The 12,711-nt window shown below is 56.6% G+C and overlaps 4 protein-coding genes across 4 annotated transcripts; 3 read left to right on the top strand and 1 right to left on the bottom strand.

Annotated features, from left to right (window-relative positions):
* Positions 1-2,728: 2,728 nt before the first annotated feature.
* Positions 2,729-3,425, top strand: CHGG_01484 (uncharacterized protein; the record flags this gene model as incomplete). The annotated part of the gene is made up of 2 exons (XM_001220704.1): positions 2,729-2,947; positions 3,039-3,425. 2 exons carry the CDS (start codon positions 2,729-2,731, stop codon positions 3,423-3,425), a joined length of 606 nt encoding a protein of 201 aa, XP_001220705.1.
* A 266-nt stretch (positions 3,426-3,691) lies between these two features.
* Positions 3,692-4,601, bottom strand: CHGG_01485 (uncharacterized protein; the record flags this gene model as incomplete). Its single annotated transcript, XM_001220705.1, has 3 exons — positions 3,692-3,785; positions 3,842-4,363; positions 4,441-4,601. The coding sequence occupies 3 exons, from the start codon at positions 4,599-4,601 to the stop codon at positions 3,692-3,694; spliced, it is 777 nt and encodes a 258-aa protein (XP_001220706.1).
* Positions 4,602-5,979: 1,378 nt separating this feature from the next.
* CHGG_01486 (uncharacterized protein) lies at positions 5,980-7,952 on the top strand (the record flags this gene model as incomplete). The annotated part of the gene is made up of 4 exons (XM_001220706.1): positions 5,980-6,126; positions 6,274-6,553; positions 6,613-7,397; positions 7,449-7,952. 4 exons carry the CDS (start codon positions 5,980-5,982, stop codon positions 7,950-7,952), a joined length of 1,716 nt encoding a protein of 571 aa, XP_001220707.1.
* Positions 7,953-8,759: 807 nt separating this feature from the next.
* Positions 8,760-10,578, top strand: CHGG_01487 (uncharacterized protein; the record flags this gene model as incomplete). The annotated part of the gene is made up of 2 exons (XM_001220707.1): positions 8,760-9,453; positions 9,524-10,578. The coding sequence occupies 2 exons, from the start codon at positions 8,760-8,762 to the stop codon at positions 10,576-10,578; spliced, it is 1,749 nt and encodes a 582-aa protein (XP_001220708.1).
* Positions 10,579-12,711: the final 2,133 nt, after the last annotated feature.

The raw sequence follows: 12,711 nt of genomic DNA on the forward strand, positions 1-12,711 counted from the left end.
ACACGGGCCCATGAACAAAGTGGTGGGGCGGGTGGAGTTGACAACGGTTCCCCGCTCTGTTGCCCTGGAATTGGAAATTGGCTGCTTGATGCTTTGAAAAAGAGACAATGCATTGACATTGCTAGAAAATTCTGTCGACTTCCGCCTTGCTTTTCCTTGTTTCCCTTGCGGTACACAGTGTCGGCAAGGTGAAATATCGTGCTGTCCCCCACTCCGGCGGTGACCGAGACAGGGCGTGGCTTGGATAGAAGAAAATTGACACAACGATTACCAGCTGGCATGCGCAAGCTCGGAGCCGCAAGAGCGGTCTCTGAGCTCCTCGTACCAAAGTGGAGCTGTTCGTTTTCTTTGCAGGTTTTTGCAACGATTTGTTTCGTAATCGAGTGCTGGCCTGGTCTTTGCACGCGGGATATCCGAGCATCCCCTGTTCCGCCCTTTGGCAGAGGTAACAACAGCTCTCAGCTCAGACAAACAGCGCTTTCTAAAGTCTTGTTGTGTCTTGCAATAACCGCCCACAGTGACGATCCCGCCCACAACCTCTTCCCAAAAGTCCCACTCTCGGACACGGCCGACGGTTTTAGCGAACTCGATAGTCTGCACCCACTTCTCCGGCGAGCAGCTCGCTCGCTCCGTACCGGATCGACCTCGGGCTCGCTTTGTGTCTTAAAAATGCCGGCGGAGTAACCAAGGTCTTTGGCTTGAATGATGATTCAACCAAGACGGCGGACAAGGGTATGATGACATGGGGCCGACTCGACCGCCATATCCTTCCCTCGTCAAACCAGTGCCACGCTAACTAGTTAGTTAGTCTGTGGGCGCGCCATGACCGCTATGTTAGGCCGAGTAACTCGACAGCAGCCTCGAAATGCCAGGGAGGTCGGATGTTGTTTTTGGGCCTGGGCTCTTCTTGTGGGGGGCAGTTTATGAAAAGATGGGATGTGGTCTGACCCCAGAGCAAAACGGTAATGGTGATGACGGCAAGACTTAACAACTATCGGCTGAGATACTGAACGGAGAGTCCTCTGGTGCTGCTGGAATGGATCGAGGAATCTGGACGCGGATTCAGTTGACCCGCAGCCTCTTCTAGGTGTGGTTTGGTGATGAACACGCTAGTAGTGTGATAACGTGACTGACTCTCTCCGTAATATAACTTAGCAACGCCCCCGAGACAAATCACCAACACCTTCTGTCACCAGGCTTGTTGTCGAACGACTCCGTCGTCGTGAGCACCGACGATCCCCGAACTGATTCGCGCTGGTCGTCTTGGAGACAAGACAAAGGCGGTCGAGGTCATTGGCCCAAACGAAGGCTGCAGCTGAGGGAAGGAAAGCCACCGAAGTGACTTTGGCCCACGCCGAGGCGCTAGTTCAGCGGCCAGATTCATCCGTCCCATATCGCTTGTCAGTGTTGTTTGTTTCGGACGACATTGACTCCTGTTGTGTGGGCTGAGAGAACTCAAAAAATGGAGAGGCTATGGTCCAGAATGATGATGACCGATCCACATCCTGACTGGGCGTGATGCAACAGAAAAAGGAACACGAGCCAAATTGATGGCTTGCGATCGAGAAAAGCGGTTCCGTGACGGCCGGGGCCCTCACTCTTTCCGTCGGCAGTTACATAGAAGAGATGGACCACACATTTCCAATTTGGCTGGGAGAAGCTTCTGACATGCCGTGGATCCGGACCGTGCCACTGAGCATTGAGGGATGAAAACCGGCGCAGCCATGCCCTTGAACGATGACATCGCGCGTCCGGGGTGATTCCCGGGCTTGTTCTCCAAGCTCGCCAGGCTACACGGCGCTGCGTTGCTGGGCCGTGGGCGCCAAGTCATTTTTCCTTGGAGCCTGTTACGCGAAATCCCGCGTCATGATTGGTGCCCAGAATGATCGGATGGCCAGATCGGGCAGATGCCACCCCTTTCCACTCTTTGGGCTGACCAGAGCGTGGTGCTGGGATTTGAGTTATCGCAATCTTAAACAAGCGCGCCATGGTTTCTTTTTTGCCCCCCTGGGGAGAGAGAAGCGAGGAAATCCCGTTCTCATGACAAGACGACGTGACTGCTCAGCATGCTCAGGTAGCACTCCGCGTTTCGTGTAGAATATTCTCGAGAACGGCTGGGAATGGGGACGGACGATGGGGTGGGGAAGGAACAGGATTGTTGCACGACAGAAAACCTGGAGAGCCAGTATATGTTCCCATTTTCCCACGCCTCCCCCTGGGTTTCCTTGAAGTCTCTTTTTGCTCGGTTGAGCCGCCCGCATGCCCGTCGCTGTGTGTATGTGTGTGTGTGGCACGAATGGGAACGAGCAGGGAGGATCCCCCCTCGTGTTTATTCTGGGAGTGGGGACGGGAGGGCGCGGTTGGCAGTGGCACGCTCTGCTCGATTGGATGGTATGTACCGCGGTAGCAGAATGCAGGTGGAAAGTGACCCTGCCGCTCCCTGCACGGCGCCCAGCTTCCGGATCGCGCCCGATGGCTGCAGAACGAGCGCCAGTTCCCTGATGGTCTCTCCCTTGGGATGGGAAAACGGATAAGAATGCCCCAGCCCGGCCCGAGGAATTCAAATTCCTCCCTCCTGTTTGATTCCTCATCGCACACCCTCTTCCTTCACCTGTCACCTTTCCCATTTTTCATATCGTGTTCCATATCACACACACTCGTTGAAGCATCACTTGCTCTCACACACCAATTACAAACTTAATATCTGTAATACCATAACACCGCCAACATGCGTGTCACCTCCATCTTCCTCGCCGCCGGCCTCGCGCTGTTCGCCAATGCCCAGACCACCACTGGCGGCGACTCCGCCAGCAAGACCGTGGACGCTGCCACCGCCGCCCAGACCTCTGCTCAGGCTGAGATGCTCCGCTGCCTCAACGCCTGCGACGCCGACGACGTGAACTGCCGCGCCAAGTGCATCGCCGTGCCCTCCCCCAACGACCAGCAGGTATGCCAAAAAGCCCATCCCATCTCACCCCCACCCCCACCCCCAAAACACACCACCAGACAAGCAAACTAACCCTCCAAACCTCCCCCAGGCCAACGCCACCAACACCTGCGTCGCCGGCTGCCCCGTCGGCAAGGGCACCGAGGCCGACAACAACGCCTACGCCAAGTGCGTGGGCGACTGCATCGGCCAGAACTACTACACCCCGACCATCGGCACCCCGCAGCCCACCGGCGGTTCCAACAGCGGCAACGGCAACAACGGCAACGGTAACGGCAACAACAACAACGGCAACGGCAACAGCGACGGCGACAACAACGGCAACAACGACGACGCCACCAACACCGGCGACAGCGAGGGCTCCCAGACGTCCGACAGCCCCTCGACGACCGAGTCCACGGGCGCTGCCGCGCTCCTCGGCGTGTCCTCGGGCGTCGTCGGTGCCGTTGGGTTCGTGGCTGCCATCATGGCTCTGTAAGAGAAAAAAAGTATTTTGAATTTTTGGGTTATGACGTTTTGGATATCAAATGGAAGAGAATGTGCTCTCGGTGGGTGGATGGGCTTGATGTGATGGTGTAATTGGGCCTGGGTAATCGGGATTGGGTGGTAGTTAGGCTGTGCAACTTTACAGATTTGAATTGATGGTAATTAAATGCAATGCCATGTCACCACCGGGAATGGGCGAGTGACTCAATTAGTTTTGTGTGAGTTGTGGAAGTCTGTGAGAGCCCGGTTTAGATTCTGCTACGACTTCCGTGGCGTCACTGGCTCGATGTCGGTTATCCAGGGCAGGTTAAGCTGCTTCATCTCGACCGCCAGCTGGAAAAGATAGTCGAGGCTGCTGCTTGTCAGGAGACTCTCCCTTGCTTGCGGATGGATGTAAGGGAGCCGTACCTCTCGCACTGCGTCTTGGCCTTGTGCACATTGTCACCCCACACATACACGCCATGCCGCCTTACCAACACGGCGTAGGTGTCGGGATACTTATCCATCGCTTCCTCGAGGAACTCGGTCAAGTCCTCTTCATGCGCGGTGTTCTCAATCACCGGAATCACCAGCGTATCGTGGTACCCTAGATTCCCGCTCTTTTCAAACCCCTTGCCGAATCCCTTGATCTGCTCGATGTTGTTGATGCGGAACTCGCGGTCCTTCCCAGCGCCCTGCGTCTCGAGGATCAGCGTCACCAACACCGCCCAGTGCGAGTGCGTGTGGATGCAGCAGCCCGCGCGCCGCTTCGTGAAGGCCGCTAGAAACAAGGGGGTGCACTGGCTCGGCTTGTAGCTCGGCGGGCTGCGCAGGTAGACCCGGTTTCGCCTGTCGAGGGATTGCGCTTGGGCTGCGAGGGAGAGTACGTAAATGTCGGAGGCTTTCATCAACTCCTTCTGAACACCCGAGGGCGCGATGTAGACGAGGTCACTGCCGTTGGCATAGGGTTAGTGTTGGGTCCCCCCAGGTAGCTATGATGGCGGGGTAAGTTGTTAAGTTGCACATACTCTTCGCGGATCGAGGCGCCTCCCCCAGTGCCAGTGACCCAGCCGAGTGTCCAAAACTTGGCGCAGAGCGAGGGGATCAGGTTCGCCGGGTGCTCTGGGTTATCAGACTGGACGAGATGATCATTGGTCTCGGCAGCTTGGCCGTTTGATGGCGGGGTCATGCCGGGCTCGGTCCGGGGTTGTCGGCAGCGTCCACGGGTATTCGGTAGCGGCGTGGTCTTAGCGCTCTCTGCTTACGGCGTACGGCCGAAACGCTCAAGGTGTCCTCTTTCCAAAAGGGTGTTGTCAATGGTGTCCTTGGTTGTCGGCAAATATTAATGAGAGGCGGCAGTTTCAAATCGCGACATGAGGCTATTTGGGCTAAATTGACGACAGGGAAGCTCGCATCTGCGGAGTGGTTCCGGATGGTCCCTCCACTTGGCATGCGGAGCGGGAGCACATGCGGCGAAGCATTCAACTGCATGGACTGCGTTGATAGCGTCCGGCACTGCTTGCCTCTGACCTGCAGCGACTCCACCCGGAGCATTTCACGGAGTCTTGAATACCTTGGTTCGTTCCTTATTGCCCTTATGGTTCTTCCACGTGGTCTTTCGTTCATTCTCCGAAAGAAGCATTGGGAGGCCAGCTGAGAGGCTCTATCAAACACCATCAACCAAGGCTCTTTGAATGCAAACCTGCTGCTAGCTAACTCGTTGCTACGGTTTCACATGTGCACCGTTCTTGGTTTGCTCGGCGAAAGCAGACGGGGCCAAAACTGAGGGCTGCAGGTTGCCTTTGACTCAGCGGACAAGCACCTCTCAACTTGTACGCCCTCTCGCCTTGGGAGCATGATACTTGGTTACTGCTGCCCTCCTATAGCTGCTTGTCTAAGTGGTTGCTGTGGTAGTTTCGGAATACAGTTTCAAGTCACGTTGGAGATAATCATGGCCCCTGATAGCAGACGTGTTTTTTGTTTGTTTCCGTGCGATAAGCTCCGGGCCCTTCCGGCTTTGTTGCCCATTGGGATCTCAAAAACAAAGACACAAGTGTCAATTGGAGTAATTAGGTTTCAAAGAACAAAAAGAAAGAACTTTTCTGTGGAATTGATGTATACAGGACAAAGAAAGCTGATTGCCGGATTGCTGCCGGATTGCTGCGGCATGTTGTTGATGGGTGTTCGCAAGATATTGGCCAGGGCGGTCCAATCACACGGAAGGTTCCAATGAGTTCGGCAGGCCCGCTGTTTGACCAGCCTGGTCCCCCATGCAGTCCCCGCAGTCCCACTGTCGCAGCGCCGGGAGCTCAAGCTCAGCGTTCTGTTAAAGACACGTTGTCAGAAATCGCCTGCCCGAGCTTCAAATTCACCACACCAGCTGCCTGCCACACGCCTGGCGATTTTCTCCTTTCTTTGAGCTCTGGAAGCGATATCCATTGCCCAACCCATCGTGTCATCTGTCTGCAAAGACATCCCTTCCTTCCTCCAACAACCCTTGGTCTCTTGCATTGCACTTCAACTTATCGGTTTACTGAGCCGCTCGAGATAGCACTCGGTCCTCCAAAATGAAGTTCAACGTCGCTGCCGCTGCCGCCGGCGCAGCTTTTCTGGCCGGTGGCGTAAGCGCCGAGGACCAGAAGGTGATCAAGGACGAGACCAGCTCGGTCGCCGAGTCGGCCACCAAGGCCGCCCCCGAGCTTCCTACCTTCACTGTGAGTTTTACTGTTTTGTTTTTTTGCCAGTTACAATCGCCGCGATGTATCGGCCCTGCATCAGACATGCCGAGCTGCGGCCGTTTGACTTGGGGAGCATTGAGCTAGCGAATGACCGGACAGCCTTGCTAACGCGCATTGCTACAGCCCTCCAAGCTCAAGGCCCCCTTCCTCGAGCAGTTCACCGACGACTGGGAGAAGCGGTGGAAGCCCTCCCACGCCAAGAAGGAGGTCCAGGGTGACGAGGAATGGGCCTACGTCGGCGAGTGGGCGGTTGAGGAGCCGACTGTCTACAAGGGAATGGAGGGCGACAAAGGTCTTGTCATCAAGAACCCCGCTGCCCACCACGCCATCTCGGCCAAGTTCCCTAAGAAGATCGACCCCAAGGGCAAGACCCTGGTGGTCCAGTACGAGGTCAAGTTGCAGAGTACGTTTTCCCACGAGTCCATATCACCGCGCATCGTGGCTCTAACGCATACGCTACAGATGGTCTCGAGTGCGGTGGCGCCTACATGAAGCTCCTGAGGGACACCAAGGCCCTGCACCAAGACGAGTTCTCCAACACGACCCCGTACGTCATCATGTTCGGTCCCGACAAGTGCGGCCACACCAACAAGGTGCACTTCATCTTCAACCACAAGAACCCCAAGACGGGCGAGTACGAGGAGAAGCACCTGACCTCCCCGGCGGCGGCCAAGATCGTCAAGACCACGGAGCTGTACACGCTCATCGTGCACCCCAACAACACGTACGTCATCGAGCAGAACGGCGAGCAGGTCAAGGAGGGCAGCCTCCTCGAGGACTTCACTCCCGCGGTCAACCCTCCCAAGGAGATTGACGACCCCAAGGACAAGAAGCCCGAGGACTGGGTCGACGAGGCGCGTATCCCCGACCCCGAGGCCAAGAAGCCCGAGGATTGGGATGAGGATGCCCCCTTCGAGATTGTCGATGAGGAGGCTACCCAGCCCGAGGACTGGCTCGTTGACGAGCCCTTGATCGTCGCCGACCCCGAGGCTCAGAAGCCCGAGGACTGGGATGACGAGGAGGACGGTGACTGGATTGCCCCCACCGTCTCCAACCCCAAGTGCGCCGATGTTTCTGGCTGTGGCCCGTGGACCAAGCCGATGAAGAAGAACCCCGACTACAAGGGCAAGTGGACCGCCCCGTACATCGACAACCCGGCCTACAAGGGTGTCTGGGCTCCTCGCCAGATTAAGAACCCGGACTACTTCGAGGACAAGCACCCCGCCAACTTTGAGCCCATGGGCGCTGTAAGTCACTCTTCCTCGTCACTGCGATAATTCTTGCTAACATTCCGATAGATCGGCTTTGAGATCTGGACCATGCAGAACGACATCCTCTTCGACAACATCTACGTCGGCCACTCGGTCGAGGACGCCAAGAAGCTCGCCGAGGAGACCTTCTTCAAGAAGCACCCCGTTGAGAAGGCGCTAGAGGAGGCCGACAAGCCCAAGGAGGCTGAGAAGCCCAGCTCGCCGAGCGACCTCAAGTTCCTCGACGACCCCAAGACGTACGTCCAGGAGAAGCTCGACCTATTCTTGACCATCGCCAAGCAGGACCCTCTTGAGGCTATCAAGTTTGTGCCTGAGATCGCCGGCGGTATTGCCGCTATCTTCGTCACCTTCGTCGCTCTCATCTTCGGTCTCATCGGGCTCGGCTCCTCCCCTGCCCCGGCCGCCAAGAAGGTTGCGGCCGATGTCAAGGAGAAGGCCAAGGACGTGAAGGACAAGGCTGCTTCGGCTGCGGCCACCGGCGCCGACACCGCCAAGGAGGCGACCAAGCGCAACACTCGGAGCCAGTCGTAGATGGTGTTTGGGGTTGGAGGATCTGTCGTGGGAGTTTAATCGAGACCGTGCCACAGTCAAGGTCAAACGAATTCTGGGGACTGTGGCCGGCGATTGCGAGGCCGTTATTTTTGCTTCATTCTTCTGCTTATTTCGTGGTCTGCGGAGTCCCTCGGCGCATATGTATTCTAGGACCAAAATACACAGGCGTTAGTATTGGACACTGCTTATTTTTCGCTGCTGATTACGTGGACCAGTCCCCTCTCCTACCCTATGTTGCTATCATTGACCGACCCTCACCCCTAAGCCCTCCGCAGTAAGCCGAGCACACCCCGTGACGCCCCAAATCGGGTCGGGGCTGCTCCTCCTCCCCGGACTCTCGGCGGTCTCCACACGAGCTTCTCCAGTTGAAAGACGGAATTGGGGCACCCCGATTGGCGGTCGGCAGAACGCGGCTTTGGAGACTGCGGAGAAGCCTCCACGCATCCACGACTCGCCGCACTTGGCCCCATTCCGGTCCTCGCAGCAGCACCCGGGCTGTTGCCGACAGCGAGACGGCAGATCGGATAAAGGGGAGGAGACGCCCACTGCATGGTATGGGAAGGTTGCTACGTAGGAGGGACGGGCTGCACCAACAGTAAAACCAATCAACCACCAACCACAAGGGCCAATTCCCAAACAATACAATTCGGTATTCGGTAGTTAATTATAGAGGCCGGTATTGAACCCAACCCAACCCATACCCATACCCATACCTTGTCCGAACACGCCCAGACCAGCCACCTACCTACCTAAGGGACCTAGTCTCACCGTTTTCCCGAGAACACGATGCGTCGTCTAGCAACGAGGGCTGTTTCAGCATCTGCTACCACCGGTCGTCTTGTACAATCATCCAGCACTCCCAGATCCGCCCTTCTCGTCTCATCATCCAGAATGGCCCCCTCTGCAAAGCCCGCCTCATCAACAGCGGTGAGGAGGTTACACGCTACAGCACAGCACCTAAGTCCAACCTCGGCCGCCGCCGGGCTTTCCAGCACGGCCACCAGCTTCCCAAACACACACGACAAGATCTCAGACGTGCAGAACACCCCCTTCTTCGTTGATAACAAGTTCGTCTCCTCGAGCACGACCGAGTTCATCGACCTGCACGACCCGGCCACCAACAACCTAGTGACGCGCGTGCCGCAGAATACGGACGCGGAGCTCCAGGCGGCCGTCGCCTCGGCGCAGAAGGCCTTTGAGACATGGCGCAACACCAGCGTGCTGCACCGGCAGCAGATCATGTTCAAGCTCGTGGCCCTGATCCGCGAGAACTGGGACCGGCTCGCCGCGAGCATCACCCTCGAGCAGGGCAAGACCTTTGCCGACGCCAAGGGCGACGTGCTCCGCGGCCTGCAGGTTGCCGAGGCCGCGTGCGGTGCGCCTGAGTTGTTGAAGGGCGAGGTGCTCGAGGTGGCGAAGGATATGGAGACGAGGACGTACCGCGAGCCGTTGGGGGTGGTGGCCGCGATTTGCCCGTTTAGTAGGTTTTTTGCTTGGGATATACAAGTGGAGAGTAAAAAAGGGTTTAGAGTGCTAACCTGACGGTCTAGACTTCCCCGCCATGATTCCTCTCTGGTGTATCCCCATCGCCACCGTGACCGGCAACACGCTCATCCTCAAGCCGTCGGAGCGCGATCCCGGCGCGGCCATGATCCTGGCCGAGCTCTGCCAGAAGGCCGGCTTCCCCGACGGCGTGGTCAATATCGTGCACGGCGCCCACCGCACCGTCAACTTCATCCTCGACGAGCCCGCCATCAAGGCCGTCAGCTTCGTCGGCGGCAACAAGGCCGGCGAGTACATCTTCACGCGCGGCTCGGCCAACGGGAAGCGCGTGCAGGCCAACCTCGGCGCCAAGAACCACGCCGCCGTGCTCCCCGACTGCAACAAGAACCAGTTCCTCAACGCCGTCGTCGGCGCCGCCTTTGGCGCGGCCGGCCAGCGGTGCATGGCCCTCTCGACGCTCGTCATGGTAGGCGAGACCAAGGACTGGCTCCCCGAGCTCGCCGAGCGCGCCAAGGGGCTGTCGGTCAACGGCGGATTCGAACCGGGCGCCGACCTCGGCCCCGTCATCACCCCCCAAAGCAAGGCGCGCATCGAGTCCCTCATCGCGTCGGCCGAGGCCGAGGGCGCCAACATCCTCCTCGACGGGCGCGGGTTCAAGCCGGCCAAGTACCCCAACGGCAACTGGATAGCACCCACTATCATCTCCAACGTCACCCCCCAGATGCAGTGCTACCGCGAGGAGATCTTCGGCCCCGTGCTGGTGTGCCTCAACGTCGACACGCTCGACGAGGCCATCGACCTGATCAACGCCAACGAGTACGGCAACGGCGTCGCCATCTTCACGCGCTCGGGCCCTACCGCCGAGACCTTCCGCCGCCGCATCGAGGCCGGCCAGGTCGGCATCAACGTCCCCATCCCCGTGCCTCTCCCCATGTTCAGCTTCACCGGCAACAAGAAGAGCATCGCCGGCGGCGGCGCCAGCACCTTCTACGGCCGCCCCGGTATTAACTTTTACACGCAGCAAAAGACCGTCACGGCGATGTGGAGTGCCGAGGATGCGATCTCGAAGAAGGCTGATGTGGCGATGCCCACGCATAGCTGAGTTCCTGATGCTGTGGATGGTTAGAATGAGTGTTGGCGAGGTCTTCAAACTGAGCTGCTAAGGGTGTGAGTTTGTTTAGTGAGGATTGGGGTTGGTGAAAGCAGTAAACAAGCGAGCGAGGATTGCTGTTTGGAACTTGACTCGGGAGAGTGTTGCGTCAGTCATCCATCTGCCTGCCCTTTTTGCAACTATATATACATAGCTTGGAGCTTCGGATCGGGGATGGCGATTCAAAATATACTAAGTCAATCGATCATGCCCTGAGCTTTATGCGGGTTCCTACACTAGGTAGGTACCTAGTTATGAAATATGATGAGACAAAACACAAAGCATGCTCCAGCGCACCTGAACTCCTTCAGTAAAACGTCCGTTTAAGGGTCACGCACGGTATTTAACAAAATCCACTCTTCTTTCTTCTTCCCGTTCTTCTTTTCTTCTCCTGGCCTTGCTCGCCAACATTGGCCCTCTCCAAGTCGGTCAGCGGCCCGCTCTGATTGCAGAGCAGCTCGAGAACATCACCAATCGACTCGACCGAATCAGCAACCGACAGGAGAGAGAGATTCGCAGGAACCGGAGATTACGCCGCCGGGTCCGACATATCACTCACCAAGTCTCATCCGTTGAGTATCGGATCAGGAACGCTGAAATTCGGATTAGAAATACCCGATCTGTCGTCCATTCGCTGCTCGATATAAAGACGGGGGCTGGAATCCCGATCTACCCTAGGACCGGAGAAGAAATTCTCAACCTCTCGACAGCGAGAGCAGATCAGATGCCCCTCGTGCTCTTGCTCAGTAACCTGCCGGCGAAGTTAATTGTACTCACGAGGTGAACCCACCGTTCTTGGTTCCCCTGCAATGACCAAAGGGGGTGCAGAGAGGCCAAGAGTCATCAGGGCAAATAAAGCCAAGAAAAGAGAAGAGGGGAAGAAAATAAGTAAAGAAAGCTAAGAAAATAAAAGAGAGAAAGGATACCAGCACTTTTTGTATGATTCATATACCTTGGAGGTTGGATCCATCCAGGAAACGGTAATTCCAAATCGACATCAATTTATTATATCTATGGTTCTAGGAGCTACCAACCCAGCCGGCCTAAGAAGTTGTGATGAGACAAACGGACTTGAACAAGGAAGTGACTCGAACAAGTCGCTCGGAACAAGTCACTTGAATTTCTTGTTTCCGCAATATACATCCCACTTATAAGCCCAGTAACCCGGTCATTCTCTCTTTCGCCTCTCTTCTACAGTCGGTACCCGGTTCAATAACTCAACAACTAGATAAGTCTTTGCTTGAGCCGCCAACGAATGGACAGCCTTGTATCGCCTTTCAACTGCTACTGTTCGAGTTGAGTGATTTGCCGTTACTTCATATCACTTAAAGGCAGATACAACATACCTGACATGTCCCAACAGCCCTCCGATCATTATTTTACAGAGCCCACCAGCCATGGACACACCTCGCAGCCGAACCCCGTCCATAACGGACGTGGACAACAACAATTACAACGACGGCAGTAACTACAACAACGATAACAACTATAACGACAACAATTTTAACGACAACAACTACAACGACGACAACCAACCCCCCCACAGCAACAGCACATCCCTCTTCCGCTCCCCCATCGCCCCCCACAGCAACACCCCATCCCCTTCCCGCACCCCCGTCGCCCCCTACAACAACAACAACAACCCCTCCCTCTCCGGCACCCCCTCCCTCTCCCTCTCCCGAACCCGCTCCCTCTCTCTCCGACCAGGACGCAGCCACTCCCCCCCACCCACCCCAATGTGGGAAGGCGAGGATCATTTTGATTCTCACGCGAGAGGCGATGGCGACCTTGCATGGGCAACCCGTGGTTGCCATTTGAAATTCTTTCCTTCCCAGGTTGTTCCCAACGTTATGGCGAGAGGGGAAAGCGTCTCCCCGCAAACTGGGTCGGTCCATTACCCGACTTATAAGGGAGGGAAGGCCCTTGATACACACTCTCAGTGACACACAACGTATTCCCATACACATCCGCTTGTCAACACCATCTGCCCCATCGGCTACGTCCTGGCATTTTGAATATTTGGTAAGCGCTGACATTACAAACCTACGTATTACTGCCCTCACACATGGCGCCGAATGTATTGTG

Source organism: Chaetomium globosum, genomic scaffold, assembly GCF_000143365.1.
Source record: "Chaetomium globosum CBS 148.51 scaffold_1 genomic scaffold, whole genome shotgun sequence".
NCBI lineage: Eukaryota > Fungi > Ascomycota > Sordariomycetes > Sordariales > Chaetomiaceae > Chaetomium > Chaetomium globosum.